The sequence below is a fragment of the Hirundo rustica genome, chromosome Z, assembly GCF_015227805.2.
Source record: "Hirundo rustica isolate bHirRus1 chromosome Z, bHirRus1.pri.v3, whole genome shotgun sequence".
NCBI lineage: Eukaryota > Metazoa > Chordata > Aves > Passeriformes > Hirundinidae > Hirundo > Hirundo rustica.
In genome coordinates this window covers 35,067,028-35,094,553 of record NC_053488.1, presented here as the reverse complement: position 1 = coordinate 35,094,553, position 27,526 = coordinate 35,067,028, and the positions used below count along the sequence as shown (strand labels likewise).

At 42.5% G+C, this 27,526-nt stretch overlaps 2 protein-coding genes across 8 annotated transcripts in view; one reads left to right on the top strand and one right to left on the bottom strand.

Moving 5' to 3' along the window:
- Positions 1-9,514, bottom strand: part of FOCAD (focadhesin) — a 100,998-nt gene extending 91,484 nt beyond the window's left edge. For 2 of the 5 annotated variants that reach the window (XM_040089188.1, XM_040089190.2), the window contains exons 1-4: positions 9,440-9,514; positions 5,746-5,834; positions 2,758-2,832; positions 943-1,097 (exon numbers count right to left, since the gene is read on the bottom strand). In XM_040089188.1, the coding sequence (XP_039945122.1) occupies positions 943-1,097; positions 2,758-2,832; positions 5,746-5,802 (287 nt within the window). In that variant the 5' untranslated portion in view covers positions 5,803-5,834; positions 9,440-9,514. Of the gene's footprint in view, positions 1-942; positions 1,098-2,757; positions 2,833-5,745; positions 5,835-6,274; positions 6,378-9,354 lie in introns of all 5 variants that reach the window. The other 3 variants (XM_040089189.1, XM_040089186.1, XM_040089187.2) reach the window with 3 other exon arrangements.
- A 12,978-nt stretch (positions 9,515-22,492) lies between these two features.
- Positions 22,493-27,526, top strand: part of MLLT3 (MLLT3 super elongation complex subunit) — a 129,355-nt gene continuing 124,321 nt past the window's right edge. For all 3 annotated transcript variants that reach the window (XM_040090703.2, XM_040090702.2, XM_040090701.2), the window contains exons 1-2: positions 22,493-22,701; positions 23,201-23,381. In XM_040090703.2, coding sequence (XP_039946637.1) covers positions 22,690-22,701; positions 23,201-23,381 — 193 coding nt within the window. In that variant the 5' untranslated portion in view covers positions 22,493-22,689. The remainder of the gene's footprint in view (positions 22,702-23,200; positions 23,382-27,526) is intronic.

Sequence of the window (27,526 nt, the reverse complement as noted above, 5' to 3'; positions counted from 1 at the left end):
TCTGTGCTGGTTTTGGTTGGGATGGGGGTTAATCCTCTTCACAATGGCTGGTATGGGGCTGTGTTTTATATTTGTGCTGAACACAGTGTTGATAATATAGAGATGTTTTTGTTATTGCTGAGCAGAGCTTATACACAGCCAAGGCTTTTTCTGCTTTTCATGCTCCCACATGGGGGAGGAAGTTGGGGGTTCCTGGCGGGTTGGGAGAAGACAGAGCCAAGAGGGGTGACCCCAACGGACCAAAGACCATACACCATCATGCTATGTATAAAATTGTATATAAAATTGAGGGAAAGAAGAGGGGTTGTTTGGATGGATGGCATTTGTTTTTCCAAGTCACCATTATCTGTGATGGGGCCCTGCTCTCTTGGAGACAGTTGAACAGCTGCCTGCCCATGGGAAGCAGTGAATTAATTTCTTCTTTCCATTTGCTTGTGTGCACAGCTTTCACTCTCCCTCTTAAACTTTCCTTATTTCAACCCATAAGTTTTCTACATTTTACCCTCTCCCTAATCCTACTGGTGGAGGAGTGAGTGAGCAGCTGTGCAAGTTTTGCTTGCTCTCTGGGGTTAAACCACAATATACTCCCCCATAATGGAAGTTGCTGCCATTTTCTTTAGCCTGTGACAGGGGCAACAAAACTAAGCAGTTCATTGCCTTCTGATGTTCCACAGTTCAAAGTTCAGAGCACTAGCCTGAACTACTAACAATTTCAGCCTACATCCATAGACAGAAACTCTAAGAATTCTTATGTCAGACCCACACTGTCACATAGCCAAAGTGAAAGCAACATCCTTCTGCAGAGTGGCAGGACAGTAGCAGTCCTTAATGCCATGGTGTATCTGAAGATACTGACAAAGAACTTATCCTCTTCCTCTGTATTTGTAAGAGAAAAGCAGTGACTGATAACCAGCTGACAAAAATTAGGCAACCAAACACTACCTTGCTGAGGGAATTAGGTTGAGAGCTCCATGAAGAACATAGTCAAGCTCAGCATGTTTCTCCACCACAAGTGCCACCAAGCCCTCACAGCAGGCTGTTCGCAAGGCAACATTCTCACTGCAGCACTTCTCCCAAAGCAGGTTCAGAGCAGGAGTCTGAAGGCAAAAGCATGGAACACAAGTAAGGAGAAAGCACAAACTGACTAATCTTTGTTCATCTCAAATACACTTTTAAATAAAAAACAGCTCAACATCTTCCCCTGAAGCCCCTTAGAGAGCTGAAGAGGTAGTTGGGGTACAGATTCTATTCCTGCAGAAAGTCTTTGCAGGGACAACTCACACTTTCTTGTCCTCTGCTGTCTTGGTCCATGGTCGGGCCTAACACTTACTGTATCTGACAAAAAGGTAATGCAGATGAATTTTTCAGCTGTGCCTATGCAGGCAGAATCATGCAATGGTCTGTGTTGGAAGTGACCTTAAAGACCACCTAGTTCCAACTCTGGGAGATTGGTGGGGATGCTGCTCTCTGTCATGTTGCCCAGATCCCCACCCAACCTAACCTTGAACATATCCAGGGACAGGGTACCTACAGGCAGGTTATCATCAATTTCCTGATTTAAAAAATAAGGATGCAATTGGAGACAACTCAGAAACTGCCATGACTAGCTGTGTCTACACCAAGGTGTAGCACAGACAGCTAAAGAAAGGCATACAAAGGGCTATCCAAAGGTAAGTCATCTTTACTAAACACATGAAGTTCTACTTACTAGTAAGCATGAAGTTTTGGCAATAACCATCAAAACTCCTGCTGGTTTCCATGGTAAATTAATATTCATAGATTAATTTGCTGACTTAGTGACTTCCAGCCGGAGAACAAGGAAGGTTTTAAAACAACCAACACTGCAAAATGCTCCTGAATATAAAGGGAATCTGCAATGTCCACCCAGCACAAGCTGCTTTCCTAGCATTTTAGTTGCTGTATTTCAGTCTAATACCTTCATATAAGCAGCATTAAGGGGAAAATAACAGCTTGTAGCTCAAAACAGAACATAATTTGGGAACATGATTATGATCAGGATTATGAAAGAGCTTCTGTTACATAAACTACACACCTCCAATACTCCCTCCCATCAAAACCTAGCACTTTCCAGGTCTGGGTTTGTCAGGTTAAAGTCCCCAGACTGTGGAATAAAAATCCACAGATCAATTTCTGTTAATTTCTGGACATGTCAGCTTTTGGGTAGAAAATCCAGAGAAGCAAATCCTAACTAACACCTTTCCCATTTGCTGTGACACTTGCAATTGCCAACATTTCATACTCTGTTAACAAGCCATGCACTTAAGTGAGCTTGACTCACTTAAAATGTGAAGTATGCCTTTACATCCTGCTCTCTCCTGCAGAAATACAAGCTCTACTTAGCTGATATGAAATATAACACCAATGCAGGTATGTGAAATGCCATACTTCTTCACATTTTTATAGCAATGTAAGCAAATTTCCAGTTCAAGAGACAATGTTTTGGTCTCTGTACTTTGCTCTCAGTAACATAACTAAATTAAACTCTCTTAAACTTAACATAGCTAGATATAAGCATTCTGCCAGATTAAGGCTTCTGCCATTAAGTCTTGTAATGGAAGTAAAACTGCTCTTCTAATGCCAGTCTAACTGTTTCTGTATGCTCAAATATTTATTGATAACTACCTTATTTAATTTCTAGAATTGTATTAAAATTACACAGTGCAGAATGGGAAAACCTAGAAAAAGCACATAGAATAATCACACAAGAATGAGAGAGGAGATGAAAGTGAAAAAGACCTTGTCAGAAGCCTGTCTGATCTTCTTCGAAGAAACTTTTTCTTTCAGTATTGCAGCAATCAGATGGCTCACTGCCTAAAGAGGAAAAAGAAACAAAAACCACACAGAGATGCATTAAAAGAAAAAAAATGAAAAGAAAGAAAGAACACGCGCATTATTTTTAAATTCTCCGATAAGAAGTCTTTACAATGCTGTTGCATATGATCATTTTGTTATGATTGAAACACACCCTTATGTATACTGAAGCTGAAATATGCTTTAAAGTCAAAAATTTCCATACTGTTGATATACTCACTTTTATGGTATACTGAGGCACAAAAGAAACAAACTTCCACAAGGCTCCACATAAGTCCAAAGGCCTCACTGTACAGCTACACAGGTATTTAGGAACTGCAGATATTTTAATGCAACAACTTCAATAAACTTTATACCTCCACTGCTGCATAGATCTTCATGTCCTTAAACACGCTAGTAATTACTAAATCCTGTAATATTTAAGGAAGCAGAAGCAAGAGAGGAAGCAGAACACAGCACTTCTAAGCAACTTGCCCAAATTTTGCATATCCCCTTATCACAGCTCTTGCCAGAAATATTTCATTTACTTTAAACAGAGCACTTGACAGTAACATTATTCCTCATTATGCTATTCCATGGCAGAAATCACTAAGAAGTTTTAAATAGTCAAGATCTCCAAATCAAAAAGCTTCAGTTCCCCAAAACAGCCCAGGTTTATTCTTTTGAGGTGAAGACTAAGCTCCTCATTCCAGTTTAGAAGAAGTCTGATTTCCTCAAACTGTCTTTCAAAATCTAAATATGAACCAAAATACACTCAAAGGTGTCAGGTTGTTTGATCTGAGGCTTTTGTCTTCTTAATGATCTTAATGTCATTTTAATGACTTAATCTGTCTTGTTTCATAATTATTGATACTGTTACACAGAAAACTCATTTTTGTGAAAGACAAAGCCAAGTTTTCATAGCAACAGCACAAAAACATTTCAGACTATCAATGTGCCCAGAACAGCTGCTGCATCTATTCTTCTCTGCTAATGACAGATCATTATTTTTGGAAAAAGTAAACTAGACCAGCAAGGAATAAAAATTAAAATTAGCATTTTGTTTTTGTAAGTGTATAAAAAGACAGGAACAGATTATTTTCAATGTTTCGAGGTTCCTTCTCCTTTCAAGAGAAGAAACCTTTTATTTCCACTTCATTTATGTACTAGTTGCTAGCCTGTCATAACAAAGTGAAATAAGAGCTTACATTTTTTGGAAAGACAGTACCTTAAACAGTCCTAGACAGCATGGACTATGCTTTTCACATGTAACGATGTGTACTCTAAAACATTTGACTTAAAAAGACAGGATTTTGGAAATCTTACTCTTGAGGAAACAGGAGAAAATGGGACCAAGTCAGACTTATCTCTGTCTCTAACCCACCCATCACAAGAGCAACCGTGCACTCCCCAGGCAGATCAGACCTCTTTCAGTGCACTTACCAAGGGAAGCCTACATTAATATTTTCTTTTTCCTGTTTAAAAGGACCTCCGTAAGTTAATTCACACCTACATCATTAAGACACTTCTGTTCCACAGGAAAAGGGGCTTATCAATAGAAACTCAGCTTTTGCAGTGACCTAGCTATAGAGAAAAGCCAAAATGCAGATTAGCTCCTTGCATTTCTAGAACCTGATTTAGCAGTAAAACTTTATGACCTACAAATCTATGCTCAAGTTCCTCACTTTTCTGATTACATGGAGACTACACATTCTGCAGAGCAGGTATCTTGGATGGCCCCAGAAAGAGAAGACATCTCTCATGAAGTTGAATTCTGACCTGACTATAGTTTGAAGATCACAGAATGCTTCCCAGGGGTCACAGAACACAAGTTGAAACTACCAAAACAGCCAAAGCACAGGACAAAATCAACCAAAGCACATTAGCAGACCTTAATGATGTGCAGCTGTAGTAACAAGCCAAGACATTTAAGCAATACAACAGTGTACCATGAGGACATTCTGCACTAAAGAAAACGAACTGTTTCAAAGATGCTGAGTCCTACTCATCAAGGCTAGCAATGATATAAACTCATCTGCAGTGCAAGACCCCTTGCTAGACCTTAGATGAACTCCAGCTTTCAGGAACATGGCTTTCTCTCCCAAACACCAAGTTGATGACAAGTGGACTTGTGCACCTCTCTTTCAAACCAAATTCCTGTTAAACCAATGTGAACTGACTGAAACGAAGAGACAAGAGAGGCATCAGGTTGCACAGACCACATTCCAATCAACTTATTTCACCAAACAAGTGGGTACATATTTAATCTTGAATTCAAAACAGGATGAGGAAGAAAACAGGGAAATGAACTTACAGCCAAAGAGATACATTTTTAATACTGAATTGAGAAATGGCCAAAGCAAAGAAGGTGTATGTTTTAACCAGCGACTATTATTACTATCACTCTTTCCTGTCCCTTAAAGATACTATGATAAACATTTATCACACATGATAATTTCAGGTGAAAATCACGAGGAGCCAGGGGGTGGATCAGAAAATAAAGAGGGCTAAGCTGAGCTGCATACAGTTATCACTTGGTGACAGACCACACTGCAGTGGTTCATCAGTTCTCATCACCAAGGAAGAAATAGTTCTATAAAGTATTGCAAAGTACTGCATCCCCACACATGGCATTTGGTAATTTCTGGCCTCTCTTGAGATCACAAGGTCACTAAAAACCACTTGGCCACACTCCAACCTTCCAGTCATGGAAAGTTTCTGATTTTCCTGAAGAGACATTATAGCGATGAGGAATTATGTCCTATGTTTCTGTTTATACAGAAAAGGCAATTGGAATTTGATTGTGATTTAAGACTATTCTTTCTCTGGTTTTCTGACTTAGGAAAAAAAACCAGATAGGCAGATAAGCAGCGGCTGTTGGAATAAACATTTCCACAGACAACTTGATTTATTTTAGTGCTTTTAAAAAATTACCTGTGACTGAACAATTGCATTAGGAAATTCAAATCGCTTCTTGATGTCATCTAACATCTTGGCTCTGTCATACGACACTAAATTTCACTCTGAAAGAGAGATTCAAAAAATGTACTTAGGAGTAGGAAGAACAGCATGCTATATTCTACTACTCCCACCCCCCAGATTTATGTTGTATTTAACAACAGATGAAAGCATTAAAGGCGTTTCTTCCCCGCAGTCTACCATATCACCTTGTCTTTTGGGCTCGAACCCAAGAAATGCTGAATACTCATTGGTCCTGCACAAAGAATGAGTTATAGACATTTCTTACTGTTGCAACAAATACACCATTCCGTATGGCACAGCACATGTGTACTCTGAGACCGTGCACTCTTGAGAATATTTTAAGTATATTTCATTGACTTGAAAATGAGACGGCTCAAAAGAAGAGTTCACATTCTCACAAACATGATTTAAAATGCAAAATTATCCACAAACTTTCCATCATTCCATGCAAAACCAGACGCAAAACAAACAAAAGACCAACCTGTGGGACTGTAAATGGTAATTGTAGTTAGAGGCTTGAACACTTGAAGTGAAAACCTTATTTGTAAGTTGGAATATGCAGGTACTCAAACGCACACATGACCCTACATTAAAGAGAAATTAGAATTCAGTTTGCTGCACATCAATGAAACTGATGGCCACTGCAGATACTCAAATATTTCAGTTTACTACAAACTCACCTCCAGTCACCTGGAATGTCTTCCTTAAAAAACCAAAAAGAGATAGTACTGGTTGAAAACCTAAGTGTAACCCTTTGCAGTAAGTATCGAGGAAATATATACATGCAAAACACTCAAATACCCAGACGTGCTATCAATGTGATGCATTCAGATTCTTGCCACTCATTTAAAAAAAATGGAATTAAAACCTGGATACAACCAATGCAGCATGTGCCACAAAAATACCATTTGTGGCAGGAAAACTCAAAATTAATAGTTACATTCATAGATCAATGAATACAAATCCCTCACAGTTAAGTAGTGAGATATTCCCATATACTTGTGGATTACATGTCTGAAAGTGCAGGAGAAAAAAAACACCACTGATGCTTGGGTTTGTATAGTTTTAAAATTTATCTCGATGATACGGGTTTGTATAGCTTTAAAATAGATATTATGGCATTTTGAGACAATAGGTGTCCATATAATAAATGAACACACATTAAATTAGAGCTAATATCTTGCTTTTAAAAAAAAAAAAATTGCTACAGCAAACAATTCCAGACATACCTAGACCTGCTGAGCATGGAATTATTATTCCAGTGGACCTAGGTGTATCAGCTTATTTGTACATATAAACCCAACCCCCCCTAGTTCTATCCAATAAGCAGCAAAATAAGGTAAAGTTCCTTCCCAGGCAGTTTTGACATGAACACATTGGAATTATATTGTATCTCTTGTCAGGTGATATTTTTTTTTTTAATCCACATTAAAAGGAAAAACGACTACATAGGTTCATTACAAGCACAGAACATACTTTCACTGTAAGCACAAATCAGCTACTCCAGACAGACTAGAAGTCCGTTGCCCTTGCATCAGACACAAATCCTAAATTTTTATCAATCTAAACACCTACAGCATAGCTACAATACAACAGTTATATCAGCGCAATTAAATTAATTTAAACACTACCTAAACAGTTCCTCAGTCTTCAGCACTGACCCTTAGCAGAAGTAACTGCATTTGCATATAGAATGACCATAATTTTTCCTTGGTAAATCCACACCCATGTGTATTATTCCTAGTAAGATTCACTGAATCAGACAATTTGAGAGCAAAGATTTCCAGAGCTCATCTAGTCTAATCCTCTTATCAAAACTGGTCTGAATCTTCCTCTCTATCAAACCCAGTGAATCCCTGAAAAACCACAAGGATGGAAGTGGTGGAGTCACCATCCCTGGAAGTGTTCAAGAAATAACTGGATGAGGCACTTTGGGCTACTGTTTAGCTGACATAGTGGTGTTCAGTTAAATGCTGGACTTGATGATCTTGAAGGTCTTTTCCAACCTCCACAATTATATGATCATGGGTCTCTTCCACCCCAGAACATTCTAAGATATACCATCAACCACACACATAGGAAAAAAACATCCACCCCAAAAACCTACCAAACACACACACAGACAAGCAAGATAAAGAAAGATAACTCAAGGTATTGGAAAGGGACCTCGGCTTGTTTTCCCAAGTGAGTCAACATAATTGATAAGTATCCGTGTAGCCTTGAGCTTGACTTACTGCAAGATGGCCACAAAGTTGCTCTATCCCTGCACCTCAACTGGAAAAGGGGCAAAAACATGATTAAGGGCCTACGACATAATGACAGGAAGATCACTCAGTAATTTCTGTCATGGGGAAAATTGACTCAAGCCAAGGAAATGTATTTTTACCAATGAAACCTGAGTAGAATAGTAAGAAATACAAAGAAAATCTAGAAACACATTCCCCCCCCCTTTCCATTCTTTCTGTGGTCAACTTCACTCACTACCAACTTCTCTACCTCTTCCCCCTGGATGGAGTAGGGGGTCAGGAAATGAGGTTGCAGTCACACTTTTCCCAGTTCTAGCACAGGATCCCAAACATCTGCAATTCTTCATGGACTACCCCAGCGTCGGTCCCCTCTATGGGGTACAGTTGTTGCAGAACAGACTGCTCCAATGTGGGTCCTAAGTCTTGCCAGAAAACTTATTTCAGTGTGGGCTCCTGTCTCCATGGTCCCACCGGTCCTTTCAGGAGCCTGCTCCAGCATGGGCTCCTCCCCATGGAGTCACAGCCTCCCTTTGGCATTCAGGTAGTCTAGCATGGGCTTCTCCACCGGCTGCAGGTAGATACCTGCTTCACCATGGACTTCCATGGGCTACACCACACACTCACTACTTTACCATGTCATGTTCGTCACCATGGACTGCAGAGCAATTTCTGCTCCACCACCCAGACTATCTCCTCTCCGTCCGGCATCTTGGTGTCTGCAGGGCTGCTTCTCTCACGTTCTCACTTCTCTCCTTGGACTGCTATTGTGTAGCGGTTTTCGGTCTCCTTAAACTTGCCATCCCCAAGGTGCTGCCACCTGTCACTGATGGGCTTGGCGCTGGCCAGTAGCCAGTCCATTTGGAGCCGGCTGGCACTGGCTCTGTCACACATAAGGAAAGGTTCTAGCAGCTTCTCGGCAAGGCCACCCCTGTGACCCTTCTGCTACCACATCCTTGCCGTGCAAACGTAATAACGCGTTATTAATGTTAAGAGGGACAAGCATTGCTAATTCAATTTACGCCACTACGCCTTCGGATCTGGTCCAGTTCTCCAAAACTAACTCCATGAAACTAAGTTAAACTACGTTAAGCTAACAGAAGCTACGCCAGGGTAAGTTAAATTAACAGAAAATTTCTCGTCCGTGGTCTCAGAGCCTTTGGCTCCTTTTTAACGACTCCCGATTCAAACCGGTGTTCCTACCAAGCCAGGAGTGAGAACACCTGCACACATCCTCACCGCTTGCGTGCGACATACGAAAACCACACCAAAGCGACCAGCTTTAAACAAAAACGTAAAACAAACAACACCCCCTCACACCGGCCAGTAGCGGCAGTTGTCTTTACTTCGCTGCTGTCCTGACGCCGCAGATCGCTCCCGCCGCCCGCACTGGGACCCCTCACCTCGGCCGGGCCGGGCTGAGCCGGGCTCGCTGCGCCTCCGACACGGCCGCGCCGCCTCCCTCCCCCTCCGCCCGGAGCCGACTGCGCATGCGCGGCGTCCGGCGCAGGCGCGGCGGGGGCAGGCGGGAGGGGCGGTGCGGACGGTACCGCAGGGACGGGCGGGCGGCTCGGCGGCGGAGCCCTGAACGCGATCTTTATCGGCTTCAAAATTACTGCAGCGTGAGTGTCGTCAGCCTCCTAAATGCTTTGCAGGCAGTCATCAGCAAGCTGCAGGGACATCAGGAAGACCCTGGACGTGAAGGATAAATGATGTCCTGGTTGCTGCATGTTACCACATAGTCAGAGAATCAGTTGGGTTGGAAGACCTGTAAGAATAGCGAGAATGCAGCTGTCTCAAAGGCAGAAGAGTGTAAGCCCAGTTCTGATGTATTTTGGTAACTGCTGTGCTACTAACTGTTAACGACACGTCTGAGGCTGTATTCTCAGTTAAGAGTGTTCGTTTAATACGAAACAGTGCTTCTCTTCCCTAACATCAAAGCAACACACACCTTCTGCGAAGCACGTATAACACTAGAATGGCTCTCAGTGAAAATGTCTTCAGAAAAATTCACAAATATTTTGAAAGAAATTTGTTTTAAAATGGTTAGGTTATTCTCTAAGGTTAGATTATTCTCTCTCAAGGTTGTCTTCTCTGAGTTGGTTTGAGCTGAAAGTAGTGGAATGGTGACAAATAAGAAATAAAAGTAAATGTAGGCAAGTGTATCTAGTATTTTTTCAGGGTTTTTTTTTTTTTGTGTGTGTGTGTGTGGTTTTTTTTCTTTTTTTATTTTTTTTTTTTTTCCCATTTTAAAAGATTAGGGATATATTGTTTTCAGTTTTACCAGCTAAAGCCATAGGCAGTTTATGGTATTCAAAGAGCTCTGCCACTGCCTGCATTGAATTGGTGCACTGCCACTTCCATGAGGCACTAGAAGCCCTGAAGTTACTTACTGTATTCTCTTGGGCTGCCTACATGTGTACAATACAGAGGGAAGATCAATCAGATGCCAGAGAACATGTTGACTGCTTGCTTTATCTGTGACCTCTCTGCTGCAACTGTTTTCAAGCAGCACACACAAGTATTAGTGACTGGGTTTTTGGCTCAGTACACTCTGGCCAAGATGGGCTCCCCTGCCTGCCTGCTGCTGAAGTGTCATAAGATGAGGGAAAAGGACCTGTAGTAACTTTCACAAGGATGTGTTTCAGTCCATCTCTAGGTGACCATAGGTGATGACATGAATCCAAAGGCAGTGTTCAGTCTCCTCTGCCCGTTCCATGTTTTCTGCTTCATCTGTGGACATCTTGCCATTGACAGGTTGGTTTGTTGATATTTTGTGATTAGTACTCAGCTATGAAGGGCCACCACTCCACCCATGGAGAGCTTCCATGGACTTCAATGCAAAGCCAGTGTGAGGGCAGAAATGAGAAAAAAGTTTCTGATTTTTATCCTCACAGGCTGTTGAGATGAACAAGAGTGGTTATTGCTTAACTGTCGCCAGGGAGAACTCTGCAACTCACAAGATTAGGCTTGAAATGCCATATTGAACTTCATCCTGTAGGAGTTCATAGATTAAAAACTCCCTTTGTGTTAATGCAAGCAAGGCCTGTGGCATTTTTTGGCTGCCTGTACAGCACTTTTCCTTTTATAACTGCCCGGTCAAAGAGCTTGCCTGACAGGTGAAGTATATCTCTATGGCATGCCATCCAGGGAAACTTCTCCAGCTGTGTGTTAGCTCCATGTTGTGCCCTAGACGTGGGAGCCTTAGTTCCAAATACAGTGCCAAGTCTGCTAGTGCCCAAATGAGCATTAGCCAAAATGGCTTTCAATTTGATGCAAACTGCAATGAGATCTCCTGAGATTAAAGGAGCACACAGTAATTTATTTTAGTGCAGACCATTCTGAGTGTGTTGATACTGTGAAGCATCTTGCTTTGACAAGCAGCTCACCAGAGGTTTTATGCTTGTGTGAAGGTATCAAGAATATCAAATCCATTCTCTGGGTTATTTGACTGTGGTGTGTAATTGCTAGAACTGTTCCTAAACCTTGAGTTTCATGCTGGTCATCTAAGGACATTGAGGTATGAGAGCACTGAGTGTATGGAACATGAATGCTCTCACAAAGGGCTCTTGGTAGCTCCAGAGGCTGAATTGTGGCTTGAGGCAAAAGGAATCCATCTCATCTTCATGAAACCATTTACTGTCCTGTGGTGTCAATCTGTTTTAATAACATATTTTTCTATCCTGCTATCTCAGAAGGAGGAAAAAAGCAGAAGATATCTCTTAAAGGACATACTCAAATTTACAGATATTACTTTTAGATTGCCTTTCAACTTAATAGAACCTGGCTGTGAAACCAAGGTAAGTTTTCTGTAGTGGCCTGAAGTGGTGTCCCCAGCTTTCAAGGTCTTCCATTAAAATAGGAGAAATACTTGGGGGTTGTGAAGATATCAGCATCAGCATCAGAGTTATAACTGGGTTTGATTCAGAGCAGTTCATATCAGCTGCAGATTCTGCTGAAAAATGCTTTCCCTAGCAAATTTTTGAGAACAGTTTTCCCTTTTCAAAGAAATTTGACACCTTTGGGAAGTATCTCCAGCACAATTTACTGCTGGTCTTAATGTGGCCTATATGTTATACAGAAAATAATGAAAATAGAATTCAGCTAAATTGTATTGGGCTGCCAAATAGAATTACCACCTTCCAATTTGCGTGACAAAAGTTCTTGAAAAGGTCAGCAAAACTGTGAAAACTGCCCTGTTTCTCTTCCCGGAAAGAACTGGGCAGGAGTCTCCAGTTACACTTTTTCTCGGATACTCTGTTTTATTATGGAGCAATCTAATCCCATGAGGGGTGATGCATGGTAATGCGCTCCAAGAAATGCCAGAAGGTTCTTTTGGCAGCATTTGTACTGTGCTGTGAGGTCTCCCAGTGAAGGTTACTATGCAAAATCATACAGTAATGGCACTGATAATGGCCTAATCTGCATATCTCATTTTTTGCATGGAATTTTGTCCAAACCAGAAAGCAATTCTAGCTTTAATCATGAGGCAGAAGAATAATGAAAGTTCCAGTTAAGAATATATTGCAGAAATCAATAGCAGCAAAGCCTGCCACTGTTGAAATATATTTATTTTTAATCTCTTGAGCCTGATAATGAAGTACAGTTTTAGCAAATGGACCTGCCTAGTCAGCTATGTCTTTAGCTGCTCTAACTAAGAAGGCATTCAACCTTCAAATGCAGCTGCTTTTGCTCCAAACAGTACTCAGATATGAAGGGCCACCACTCCACCCATGGAGAGCTTCCATGGACTTCAGTGCAAAGCCAGTGTGAGGGCAGAAATGAGAAAAAAGTTTCTGATTTTTATCCTCACAGGCTGTTGAGATGAATAAGAGCTGAATAATTGCTTAACTGTCACCAGGGAGAACTCTGCAACTCACAAGATTAGGCTTGAAATGCCATACTGAACTTCATCCTGTAGGAGTTCATAGATAAAAACTCCCTTTGTGTTAATGCAAGCAAGGCCTGTGGCATTTTTTTGACTGTCTGTACAGTACTTACTCTACTGAAGGGTAATGTAGAAAGTTTAAGGCATATTTCTGGCAAAGACTAATTGCTAGCAGCGTTGGACCATTTCAGTTTCCCATTGATTGTATTGAGCGGCAGAGAGTTTTAAAAGAGATAGAAGAATTTTTGGCATCAGTTCTCACTCTCAGGCCCATGGACCCTACAAAGCCCTTCAATTTTTATGAGCATGAATGAAAATTAATAGCTAGTAGAATGATAACTCTGAAATGAGAACCTCACCAGAGAGAGGCTTCATACTATGTACAACTAGATCTGATTTTATTACATTAATTGGCAGCAGCAGCTACAATATTAGAAAGAAGGCACCCCTTGTTCTGGAATACACTGTAACAATTTTATGTCCCACACAAGTACTTTTGAAATGGTACACAGCTCAAGCCTTATTGCCACAATGGGCACAGGAGTACAAATGGATCCTTCTAGGGCTGGATAATATGGCTTTGAAAAGATGCAATCGGGCCAAACCCCACTTGTGTGAGCAGTTGTTGAACACTTCAAGTAAACTGAAGGCAGATGTAACTTGTTCCTTTGCACAATCCCCATCTAACTTTGTAGGTAGTTCATTACCATGGGTCGGCACAGTTTTGTTTTCTGGTTATAGAGGAATGTGCAATGTTATTCCCTGCAAAGACCGTGGAGTGGTTTTGGGGGGAGGAGGACAGAGACCTAGCAGAAAGCTGGCTGGGATATTGGCAGCTAATTTGACCAATAAGGATGTCAATGCGACTTTGGAGGGGACATTTAAAATGCCAGTCTTCAGCAGATCGCTCTCTTGCTTCAGAATCAGCCATGAGGTAACATCATGAGCAGCGGGCTGGCCCGGGTCAGGCCTTGCTGCCCCTCTGGGAGGCTGGACCGGGCTCAGCCGGCCTCCGAGGACCGCTGCCCGCACAGGGAGGGCCGGGGCCGGCTGAGCTCTTCTTTCTCTGCTTGCCAGCAGGAAAGAAAAGCAGCTGCACTTCGGCAGTGCTGTCCATGTGCTCGGGACCACGGCAGAAGGGGCCAAGCCATGGCCCAGCTTAATCGCCACTGGCAGCAGAGAAAGAAAGACTGCAGCTTCATAACCACTCCAAGCCGAGCTGCCCTGGATGAGACCGAGGGGTGGAAAAAAGGACATCTACCAGCTTCCTCCATCAGCACAGCCTTGCATTTCCTTCAGCCTCATGCAGCTCGGCATGCACATGGCCCTTGCAAGCCTGGGCGGATCTAACTTTTTCCTAGCAACATGGAACTTTTAAAGCACAACTCTTCCTTGAGAGAAAGGAGAAAGAAAACAGAGGGTACATAGAACAGACACCAAATGAAGTCAGATTAGAAATGAAAGAACTAATAATATTGGAATAGGATTGAAGAAATGGGCATTTTTAACCGGACTTCTCTGGGGTAAACTATGGAGAAATGGACTGTTCTTTGTAGCATCTTAGTGTCGTTGGGTAGAATGCTAATTCTAATCAAAATTGAGGACTGATGTAATTGAGATTTAATTGAGAACTTTAAAGCCCCTGCTCCTGGGTTAAAAGGAGGTCTCAGTCTTTGAGGCAAAGATGATTTTAGACTAGAAGAAGTATTTGTAAATAGTACCCCAGATACACTGAGAGGCCTTACTAATAGAACATCACAGTCTGCAAAAACTCCTGGCAGTAGCAGATGTGTGACATTAAAACCACTGGACGATTTTGTCTTGTAGCAAGTGTCCCCATGAAAACTGTAGAGAGACTCTTCTCCTAAAGTAATGAGTGATTATGTCTAAATAGTGAAACTGACTAAAAATCACAAGTTGTCTCTTTCTATATTGTTTAATAAGAAAGTTAAGTTTGTAAGGGGAGAGAAGAGTGTTGTAAAGTGTCATTCTGTTTTAGTTTAAGTTTTCTTTTTCTCAACTTTTTTTTTTCATTCTTTTAGTGTGTGTTAATAAAACTATTGTTGTTCTTTTTTAAGCTTAAGCCTGCTTTGCTTTTTCTCCTAATCTCTCCCTCCCACAGAAGAAGAAAAAATACTAAAACCTCTACATTAATTAGTGTTTCTGCCCGGTTTCATTAAATTAAGACTATTACATTCATCTTAATACTTGCATGGGCAACAATGAATGAGATACACTTTGAACTGCCAAGGGCAAGTAATAGAAGCTGAACCTCACTAGACTCCAAAATAACAAACTGCATTCTACTTTTGCTTACATGATGCAGCACAGCAAAACCAGAGAAGGGGAACAAAGCTGCTGAAGGGTGTGGAGGACAAAATATACAAGGAGCACTTGAGGGAGCTGGGGTTGTTTAGCCTGGAGACAATGAGCCTGAGGGGAGAATGTATTGCTTTCTAGAATTCCCCTGGAAGCCTTGCAAGACTCCTAGCATCCAGTTTCATAAGAATCATTGCACCTTTTTACCCTAGTCTTTCAAGGATTTACTTGAGGTGGGGATGCAAAGGCAGAATGAATGATGTGATGGGAAACCATTGCTCTTTCTATATATTTGTTGTTTGTATATGTATATGTCACCCTGGTTTTTCTGAGTTTTTTAAAGCCTTTTGATTGTTCATAAAATGGAGTCAGACTTTTTAGCTACTGTACAATATTAGAAGCAGTTTCTACCTTTTCCCACACATGTAACATAAACAAATCCCTTGTTTTTCATTCTCTGTCCTTTGTTTGCATATTTCTAACCTGAAAACAATTGTAACTGACAGCTAGGCTGGCCATTCGGCTGGAAGGTGAAAACTCCAGAAGCCAATCCACAGCCAGACCCACAAATGTATAAAAAGTAAGAAATAAACAGGCAGAGGGGCTCTCGGCCTTGGCTCAGCCTTGAGCTCACTCAGAAGAACTCTCTGCCCTGCGAAATTTCTCGTCTCTGTGTGATTGCTTTGCGTATCCCGATCACATGTATATACATAGTATTTATTTTCTACACACACACACACACACACATTTGTATGTATTTGCAGTCTAAAGCAGATAAAATTTATAGCTTTGGTCAGTTTAAAATATGCCATGTGAGAAACACATAAATGGAGAATGGGTAAGGCAGCAGAGCACTGAAAGGTGCAAATTCCAGTAAATCAGGATAGCATGTTTTTTTGCATTTGTATCTTGGAGACCTGGGAAGTTTTTATTGGAAATTGTAAATATATGTAAAAATGTCTGGAATTGATGTCACATGGTGATGAAAAGTATTCTGATAGGAAATTGATTGTTCATTGAGGGATGCCTACCATTAGGAGGAGTGTAAATGAAGTACACCTGCTTACTACTAAAGTCTACTGAATTCAGAGGACCACACAGAGCTTATATGGAAGGACATCTGAATCCTGTATGGCAAGTCAGAATATACAGACTTCAGATTCACTGATCCCCTTCCAGCAGCTGGCAAAACATGTCCACCCATCTTAATTGTGTTTCATTCCCCTCTACGACTTCATAAAAATTACTTCTAGCTTCCTCACTATGCTGTGAATAGTGGCTGACTCCCATATATCAAGCAATCATACTTTACAACTTTCTCATATGTGAAAGTTGCTGTTTCTGATTAATATGATTTCTGTTTAGATTTCTGAAATGTGACTATCAAGCTGCTAAGGCCAGACTTCTGAAAAGATGTATGTAATACATTCCTTAAACTTTGCAATGTTCTTTCAAATGCCACATCTGTCAAATCATTTCATAATGATTGTTGAACTAGCTGTGTATTTCAGTTTCTTTGTTCTCCAAGACCACTTTTGATTACATGCATTTTTTCTATTTTTTTTTTCAGGGCCAAACTTTCTTCTCACTGTGTTTAACTGCTTTCAACCTTCATGCCTTATCTTGTTTTTCCTGGTTAAATAATTTAGTTAGTCTCTTTATTTCAAATTGACACCCATAAAGTTGGGATAAAACTACTTTCTGCATCAGTGAGGGCATAATCGTGAATTCATTAAAGATGAGGACAGCCAAGACCCAGTGGCTACATGAGCACTTACCACTGATTTAAAAATCTGTTTTCCACCAGGAGTTTTTCACCAAGGAAATGTTAAGCCATTTCCAATTCTTATTTTCTAGTGATACTGGGAATAAAGAAGATTTAGCTAAGTTTATGGCTCTCACAATTAAAGTGTGAGGGTAGAGTAGTCTTGTACCTTTCTGATACTCTTGTAATGAAGCTAGAATAACAAGTATTCTATGACCAAGATGTGGTGGTCATCTTATGCATAAATTCCTGAACTGGATAATGGTCAACTTATGTAACTAATAGTGGTGTATTGGGTTTGCACAGTCAGGTTTCTGGCTGTGGGGACTACAGGGATTGCTCTTGTGAGAATCTACTGGAAGCTTCCTCCATGTTTGGCAGAGCCAAAGCCAGCCAGTTCCAAGATGGACATGCCACTGGCCAAGATCAGGCCAATTAGAAATAGTGGTAATGCCTCTGTGATAACAGATTTAAGAAGGAAAACAGAAGTTGCTGTGCAGATACAAGTGCAGCCAGAGAAGAGCCAAGTGAGAAATGTGAGAGGAACAACTCTGCAGACACCAAGGTCAGCACAGAAGGAGGGATAGGAGGTGCTCCAGCTGCTGGAGCTGAGATTCCCCTGCAGCCTGTGGTGCAGACCACGGTGAAGCAGCTGCAGCCCTTGGAGGATTGCGGGGATGCAGAGATCCACCTGAAGCCTAGGGAGGAGACCCACAGCAGAACAGGTGTGTTACCCTGGTTTTTCTGAGTTTTTTATAGCCTTTTGAATTTTCATAAATGGAGTCAGATTTTTAGTTACTGCACGATATTAAGAGCAGTTTTCTAACTTTTCCCACATATGTAACATAAAAAAATCCTTTGTTTTTCATTCTCTGTCCTTTGTTTGTATATTTCTAACCTGAAAACAATTGTAACTGACGGCTGGTCTGGCCAGTTGGCTTGAGAGGTGAAAACTCTAAAAGCCAATCTTCTGCTAGACCCACAGATGTATAAACAGTAAGAAATAAAACAAAGAGGCTCTCTCGGCCTGGACTCAGCTTTGAGCTGGATCGGAGGAACCTCTTGTCTGCGTGTGGCTGCTTTGTGTGTCTCGGTGACACAGGGGGATGCCTGAGATGAGGCTGTGACCCTGTGGGAAGCCTGTGCTGGAGCAGGCTCTTGGCAGGGACCTGCAGACCTGGGGAGAGAGAGGAGCCCACACCAGAGCAGATTTGCTGGGAGGACTTGTGATCCCATGAGGGACCCACGCTGGAGCAGCCTGTGCTTGAAGGACTGCACCCTGTGGAAGAGTGACCCACCTTGCAGCAGTTTGTGGAGGACTGCTGCCCATGGAATGGACTCACTTGGGAGAAGTTCATGGAGAACTATCTCCCGTGGGAGGTACCCGATGCTGGAACAGGGGAAGGACTCCTCTCCCCAGGCACTGGGAGAAGCAACATGTGATGAACTGACCATAACCCCCATTCCCTCTCTCCATGCGCTATTGTGAGGGAAGGAGGTAGAGCTGGGAAGGAGGAAGGAGTGGGAATAAGATGTTTTTAAGGTCTTACTTTACTTCTCATTATCCTGCTCCGATTTTGTTAGTAATAAATTCAGTTAATATCTCTAATTCAAGCCTGTTTCATCCATGATGGTATTCCATGAGTAGTCTCTCTCTATCCCTATCTCAACCCATGAACCCTTTGTTTGTATTTTCTCTCCCTTGTCCAGCTGCATACGAGAGTGAGAGAGAGAGTTTGGTGGATGCCTGGCTTGCAGACAGGGTCAATCCACGACAGTGTTTTTGGTGCCATGACTTGGATTCAAATTGAGTTTGCTGCCACCACAAGAACCTGATGGAGAGTGAAGATGGTCACATAATTGCTTTATACTTGACTGATTGCTAATGGGATGATTTCCTCTCAGACCAGAAACTAAGAACACTGATTTCAGTGAAGTTACTCTCTAATATATCCCTTGCACGTGTGATCAGACTGTCCTGGCTATGGCTGGGGAAATCCAAAACAAGTTCTCTGAACTTTGTCATTACACAGCTGTAAACAGTACAAAATTTGACCTTATTTCTTTGACTAACAGGAGCATTTACTCTAGGGGCACCGCCATTGTGAGGAAATAAATCCCTAAATACTTCCTTGTAGGTCTTTCAACAAGACCTTTCCACTCTCGATGAATTTCCTTGTGTGTCCCCAAAGGCCACTAAAATTTTTTTTAACCTTTTATACTGTAATATTGTGCATAGCCAAGACCCCTTTTTGCATTTATCTTCTACTGCTATTATTTCATTCCTCTGATGTGACCAGTGGTGAGTTATTATAACTGTTTATATTGTTTTCTAAATCATGCAGCCCATGCAGATCTTTTCTTTTGGGGAGGGGGTTTATATGTTTCCACCTAAAGTGCTTATTTTCTGTTTGATTTGCGATTAGAAATTGACAAGCCAATAAAACCTCAAAACAGGCACACATTTGGCTCAGGCAGCTTGGCATTTGTTCACCCTCAACCAAAGAAAGCCAATCCTGACACAGTATTCTGCCATTAGGTCCAGGCAGCCAGAGTGACATTACAAAGAAACTTAGACATAGTCCTTGTTGTATGTGTAAGATCAGCTGCAAGCTTATTTTAACTTTCGGCTCTGGTTCAGGCCATTGTAATCACTATCCGGCTTGGATAAAGATTGGCTATGATTTTTTTATATTTTGTGCATAAGAAAAGGTCTCAAATATAGAGAAATTCAGACTGATGATACATTTAAAAGGCACTGTGGTTTCATTTATAGCCAGTAATATTAGTTTTTTCAGTTCATTGCTTTTTTTGAAATATTTGAAAACAAGGCCTATTTAAGAATCAGTCAGACTTGGGTCACAAAATTTGAACTTCAAATAGAAATTTAAAACAGCTGTGTTGGAAATATTGAAGACAATTCAATGTATCCAAATGAGCTGGGAAACAGTCTTCTTTTTTGTGGCATAAGACATATCTGCCTTGTGTAAGAAAACAATACAGAAAGGCAGCAATTCCTTTCAGTCATGTGTGGAATCATCCAAAGTACAGCTATGAAATACAGCTCCTGTTAGGTCAGATATAATGCTGCACTAACACATCTACGCTCTATATACAGTTAGCTGTATACTGAGCAGAAATGGTGACTTGTGTTCCATGTTAAGTCAGACATCTGGGATCTATGCATCATGTGCCACAGCTTGATGAAGGTATGACTGAAGACATCTGAACACAGGGATTGGTGCCTTCCAGGAAGCATACAGTTGTATCAGTTATTTCAGCACACATAAAAAGTGCAAGCATTTTGCAGGAGTTGATCATGTGAATATTTAGGTGGTTGAACATCTCTAAGAACATAACTTAAATGTCTCTTATTTTCCAGCAGCTGAGTAATTATTCCCTGATAAGCCTTGTTTAAGCAGTACTGCATAGCACTTGTAGAAAATTGCCTTCACCTTTATAACTCTGTACTTCTTTAAGCTAGTGTCTTTGCACATTCATATGCACGATTACATCCATCTGCTATAAAGAGATCAAAGAATGTTTATTTTAACTGTTAATCCAAAATGAAGTCTATAGTTGCACCAGTTTGTCACTTAACAGCTCAAGATCATTCTTTGATTCTGCTCCTGTCAGACAAAGGTTATATTTGGAATGCATGAAATTTTTAGATTTTTAAAGCATAGCTGTAATTGGATCTCCACCTCTTGAGCTTGAATACAAATGCTGTGTTAGGGGTTTTTTGTTGTTTAAAAATCAACATTGCTTCACAACTGACAAACAGTAAACAAATTCCTTTTCTTTTCCAAATTTGAGCCTGAATCAGCAGATGTTTCTGAATAATGATTACTCAACTAAGTGGTCTCAGTTAAGTAGCTAAAAAGACTTAGAATGGATGAAGTTAGGTAACAGAAGCATTTCCATTGTGACGCTAGTATGTGTTATAGGAAAACAGCTTGTAGTGATTCAGCCCCATTTTAAGTCAAGAGGACAAATAATTGTCCAAATACATAAGAGATAAGTCATCATAGAAAGAGTCCAGAGGACGATCCAGCTCCATTCCATCCAGTAGAATCCCAAACTAGGAAGATAATGCTGTGTTCAGATGGGTTCTGACAGCTGTAAGCACATTGCATTAAACTCGGCCCAGGCTTCTCTGCCCTTGCTCACATGCATAGGCCTTACTCAAGAACAAAGTTTTAAACTTGCCAGAATCAGCTTTGGTGTATTTATGGACTCAGCAGGAGTTCTTATATTTGCTGGCTTGCCTAATGCAAGATTACTTAGAAGATAAGTGATGTTTCAGATGTGCATATCAGAATTTTAAAACATGGATATTCATATACACTTCAAGTCACCTTGTAACTCGTGGAATTGTTACAAATTGTGTTCATCCTTTTCAATTCTTAGTACTGATTTTATCAAGTAGCTTACAACATCTTTAAGAAAAGGAAGATGCAGCTCAGTAGTTTTGAAGACATTATTAAGTCATGCTAAACTTTGGACAACACGTGCTCGTTCCCGAAATGAAAACAGAGAAGATAGAAATCATGGTTTTTCTGGAGAGGTCAAATGAGGACATTCGCTGGAGGCCTCTGCGCGCCATCTCTTGGTGACACCTGGAAGGCCCGGGAAGGGTGTTCCATCGGTGCTCGGCACGCTGCTCTCGGAAAGGATCGCTGTGCTGCGTCCCGTCACTGGGTTATCACTGCCGCTGCAAGGTTGTCAAAAATATAATTATCCAATGTACCAAACGAGCTTTCAACGTGCCAAAAGTTACTACCGGCAATTTTTGACAATTTGATGGCTGTTGGAAAATAGTAATCTCACGAACGTCAGCACTGTGATTTAGACATTCCCAGTAAATCACTTCATCCCCTCAGTGTCAGATTCCCGTGCAGGAATCCCCACGTTATCTCCCACAGTACGGAAGAGATACGGAAATGCTTGGAGCAGTGTTTTAAGAGACTCTCAACCCGTAGGAGGTAGAAATAGCAGCTGGCGCTACAAACGTGTGTCGAAGAATCCCGTTTGTTATTTCCCGCCCGCCGTATGTTCATCATCACCTGCCATCCCCGTGCAAGTCGGGCAGTCCCTTGCTGTCCTCCTTTCTTTGTTTGTGCTAGGGGGTTCATCGGGGGCTTTTCGGAGACGCTTGTTGGCGCGGGCTGTGGCAGAGCTGTCGCCAGGGCCCTCGAGCCCCGGCCAGCAGCAGGCCGGGCTCGCAGCACCGCCGCGGGCGCCGGCCGGGCCGCAGCCTGTTACTTTAAGGGCGGCGGGGCGGGGCGGGGGCGGGGCCGCGTGGGGGAGCTTGCGCACCATTGGCTGTCGCGGCTCGTCGGTGCCGCCCCCGGCACCTACTACTGCGTCCCTCTCTCGGTGTCACTCAGGCACCCGGTGCGCATGCGCGGCGGGCGCTGCGCTGGCCGGCGGGGTTGGGGCGAGCGCTGGGGCTGCCGCGGGCGGGGAGCGGGAGCGCGGGGAGCGAGAGCGCCAGCGCGGGGAGCCGTGAGCCAGAGCCGGCAGCCACAGCCGGCCGGAGCAGCAAAACAGAGGATGCTTGCCGCCCGCTCGCCGCTTGTCTGCGCGCCCGCCATCTCCTCCACGTCCTCATGAATTAGGGCTGCGCGGTGGGGGTGGGGGACGGCAGCGAGCGCCCCGGCGGAACCGGCACCCCAGGCATGGCCGGCTCGGTGAGTGAGTAGCGCGGGTCTCCTCCGGCCCTCCGCCCCGCGCTGCCCGGCGACGCCGGGAAGGGGCTGGCGTGACCGGGAATTTCTCTTCGCATGCGGCTTTCCCTGCCTCCCGCTTCTCCCGGCGGCGGCGCGGCGCGCGCACGCACTGGGAGCAGTGGTCCTGCCGCCGCAGCGCGGGCAGCGAGCGCGGAGGCGCCGAGGGCAGGACGGAGCGTCCCTGACAGCGGGCCCCGGGTCGCCTCTCCGCGCTCTCCCGGTGACAAGGAGAGCTGTCTTACGCCCTCGCCTGCGGGGCCGTTTTTTTTTTATTGTTGCAGCGGTGCCTTGCTGGTTTTGCTAACTCTTCCCTCTACTAAATCCTTTCTGCCGTGTTTATGGTACGGGTGTGTCCGTGCGTCCCCGTACTGCCCGCGATGGGTCCGGTTCCCCCCGGCCGGCAGCCCCATCTCCGCTAGTTGAGGCGCTCACCGGCCGCTCCTCGCCTCTTTCTCCGCAGTGTGCCGTACAGGTGAAGCTGGAGCTGGGACACCGAGCCCAGGTCAGGAAGAAACCCACCGTGGAAGGCTTCACCCACGACTGGATGGTGTTTGTCAGAGGGCCGGAGCATAGCAACATTCAGCACTTTGTGGAGAAAGTCATCTTTCACCTGCACGAGAGCTTCCCCCGGCCGAAAAGAGGTAGTGGGTTCTCCCCTGGGATGAGCGCTTGGAGGTGGCCCGGAGCGGGCGCAGGCGGTGGGTCTCTGCCGGTCTCGGTGGAGAACAAAAGCGGCCGCCAGTGCGGTGGTGGGCTGCCGGGGCTCTCTCCCGCCGCTCGTAGGGCTCTCCGGGGTCGGGAGGGGCTGGTCTCTGCCTCTTCACGCACTTGCTGCCGCGGGGATGTCCACTCGCGGTTGCCTGTGGTCGCAGAGCTTGGTCCATCCGTGGGTCTAGATCCCGACTCCTGGTCTCTCGGTGGTGGGTGGCACGGAGTTAGCTTCTGTCCCAGCGTAGGTCCTCACTAGCGATTTTTGCCCTCGTGTTACTTCCGGCTGGTGGTGTTTTTTGCCGATGTCCTGTATGACCGAATGAGGGATGCCTGTACATGTGTTGGTGTTCCGATTTGGGGACTTGCGTTTGGATTGCTTTATCTCCTTCCTGCTTGTTCATCTCCCAGGCTTCATCTTTTTGTGAGTACATAAAGAAGTCTCAAAAGGTGTGTATGTGTGGTGCATTTGTACCCATGCAAGTCTGGCTGGGAGAGATGTAAGAAGCCTTTTGTTTTCAGATCTATTTCCTTAGTCTTTGCTTGTCTTGGTTGTTGTAGTGGGATTGGTTGAGGTAACTGTACACATAAAAGAAGTGTGCACATTTATTTATCTATATAGGCGCAATGCTTAGGAGTTATCTTTCATTTGATCCGCAGTCTTTATTGGCATCTAGTGCTTCTCCAGTTCCTTAGCCCAACATCATCATAAATCCTGTCTACTTGGAGCTATGGGGGGATAAATTAAATGCACATGGAGCAAAAGACAAGAAAATTTTGAGTGTTGAGACAAAACCACTTTGATTTGTGGTTAGATAAAAACATATAGTTCAATTTAATATTTCTCTGTTGGAATATACCAAGCTGTGACTTTTTAAATGTCAGTGACTGTGTTTTCTCTAGAATACTTTTCCTTCCTTAAAGTATCAGAGAGTAAGAATTACAGTATTTCAGCTCCCGAGTTCATCCTCTGAAGTACAGGCAATTAATTCCCATTTAGTTTCATACCATCAGTATATTTTTTTGGATTTATTTAAATCTGTGCAGTACTACACAGACAGTTTTCAGTGAATTGTGTGAAATACTGCAGTATTACTGTTGAATTAAATTGTCCAGCAATTGTTCCTCTTGCTTTCTTCTATTTCTTGTGTAAAAAACATGATTTTAAGTCAATCTAAATAGTTTGGCAGAAAAACTCCTGAGGAGTTTCTCTCCTAGGAGAAGCCTAAATAGCAGAGACAGTATTATTCATATTCAGTGAATTAGATGATGTATTGTATGAAAGCAGCAGTAGCAAGTGTGCTTAATACTTGAAGCCTGGTCTGCATAGGGGTTGGTGGTGGTCCCCTCTGCTTTTATTATTTCTGCTATGTTTATTTATTTGCTCTCTGGCCTCTGGGAACATGATTCTGCTACCCAAATTTCGTTGCTAGGTGTGATGTGAAGCTTGCTAATAAGAATATAGTTCAGGACTTTTGCAAGTGAGGGATACATCATTTGGTACTTGCTTCGTGTCTCCAGCTGCTGAGTTCAGTTATACAGTCATTTAAGTAGTTGTTTTAAAGTGTTTATTTTGGGGTTTTGTTTGTATGCATCATTTTAATGATGTGGCAACTGCTGGGAAGGATGCCTTAGATAGCCTTGGAGGGGTCTTGTACAGTGCTTGTACCTGCCTTGGATAGTAGGAGAACTCTGCAGGCATTCTCATTCAGCAGATTGTAACTTGGATGGGAGGTGCTCCATTCACTTCTAGGCTTTGCTTAGCCTCCTGAGACTACTGATACCGAAGAAACATCAGGTCCTTGAAATCACATTAGAGGAATGATCTATCTATGAATTACTTAGAGTGTTTTCTGCTGTTGTAAAGTGTTTTAAGGGGTGGTGGGAATGTGTGCCTTGTAAATGGGAGCAGTTTGTCTTTCTAATTTAGAAGTACTTTTAAAATTTTTGACAGAAATATTCCAAGGTGTTTTTTTGGTCTCTATAAATCAGTGCTAATAGTTTGGCTTGATACCTCAAGTGTTAAATATTTAATAGGAATGATTTGCATGTTTGAAGTGTTAGTCAAACTACCTGTTTTCCATCATATTGTCTGCAGTTATATACTTTATTATTTTAGCGCAGGAAAGCTTACCACTTGGAGATACTTGGTAATTTCACAAAGTTTTCCTGATCCATGGGTCTAGCAGGCTGAAATTAGGTGCGTAGTGTTAATCAAAAGCAAGTACTAGTATACCGGCTAGCCGTGATAACACCTGCTTGTCAGATAAGCATTCTTTTTATCCCTGAATTCATGATAAAGAGTGGCTGCTCTAAGATGCATGCCTGTTAGGAAAAAAATCAGTTCATTATGTCTCTCTGTAAAGTGGATAAGTTTGAAAATAATAAATCAACAAGCTAAGATTGGTGTTATTAACTCATAAAGTATTTCTGTTGTTAGGTCACTTTTTGTTAGGGACACAGTAATTCCAGCTACCAGGGGAGGCAAGGGAGATAAATTATTGCCAGGTCATTTGCTTTGCAAATTTATGAGAAGAGCTGGATAAACTGTCAGTTTGCCAGCTACAACTATGGCTTTGCTCTTCTGTTGATGATAGAAATTTTGGAAATACTAGAGGTTGGCAGTGAGTTTGCAAAGGTGTGTCCAAGTGTTTGCTCTGCTACTAGTTGCTACAGAGCAAGCAGGGTCCTGTATCCCAAAGTTGCATTAGTTTTAAGGTGGCAACATTACTGGCGTGGTGTTCAGTCACTGGAGTGCAGAGCAGGTTGGTTTGTGTGTGTTGGCAGGATGGAAGGGTGATAGTGACTAACAGAGGACAAAGTGTAGATAAGCTTGACTGACTTAATAAAATACTATTCTTTGTCTTTCAGTCTATCTCACCTTAAAATCCTGGTCTTGGCAGTGGTTTTATGGCTTTGTTTGCCTTAGGATGACTGAGTGCCTAAGTTTATCCTTGCATGGAAGAGCATGCAGGAGTGTAGTGATTTGTCCTTTTTACTTTATCCCGTTCGATGGCCTGCTCCTGCTGTCTGATTTCCATGAGTAGTTTCTTGGGGCTGTGACAAACAGACTGCTAGTCACATTAAACAGGGTAGAGTTATGCCCAGACTCAATTTTGATTTATATTTGCAAAACAAAAGCTTGCTGGGGTGGTCATGCAATCAACAAATACCGCTGTTTGCATATCTTGTCTGCTGATATAAATTGGTTGAGAGAAGATAGGGAGAAATATTAAGATTCTACCTTTATTTCAAAGTATGTGCTGCTTTTCTTTCACCATTCATGTGAAGAAAATAGTCCTGTGTGTAGAAGTGTAGTATTTTAAAGCATGTCTGTGAAACAAGGTGTGTCACCTGATTGCGGTTAGTTTTGATCCACTGCTATAATGCCTCCAAAAGAGGAGCTGTTGTTCTTGCATCATAATATGTCTCACTAATTGTATGAGTGCTAGGCAATGTAGAAATATTTTCTTCTTGCCCAGCAAATGCTGACGCTCTTTAACAGTTGCCTGACTTATTCTTCCTCTTAACACTATTTCAGTTGGATAAGGAAATGTATCTTTTGACGGCTCATAAGCACGCCTCAAAAATGGCATTGGAATTAGTGTGTTCTGAGTGGTTAAATTTCTGTTAATCAGTGGCACATTTTGGCAAACTAAATTTTTCCTATTAAAAAAAAAAAAAGGTGGGCAGTGTTTCTTTGCTAATAGTTTAGTCAATGTGAAAGTGTTGGTTTGGTCAACTGGACTGTTGTAACTTTAAAAGTGGGAGATGTTGCTTTTCTCTGTGGATCCGAGAGCAAAGCTGCTTAGTGCATCTCTTAGCTCAATAAGTTTTACAATGATATGGCGAAGTGGTAGAAGTAAAGCTGCTCGGTATTCTAGCACAGGAAGGACCAACTTCCATTGTCTTCTAGAAAGTTCACATTTCCAGCATTTGTTGTTTTCATTAAGGTCTGTTAGTGCAGAATAAGATTTTAGTGAATCATGACAGTTTGAAATATATTTAGTTATGGTAAAAGATGCCTTTTGCTATTCTTGCTTAATTATTTTACCTTTTCAGAAATTTTAACTGTAAA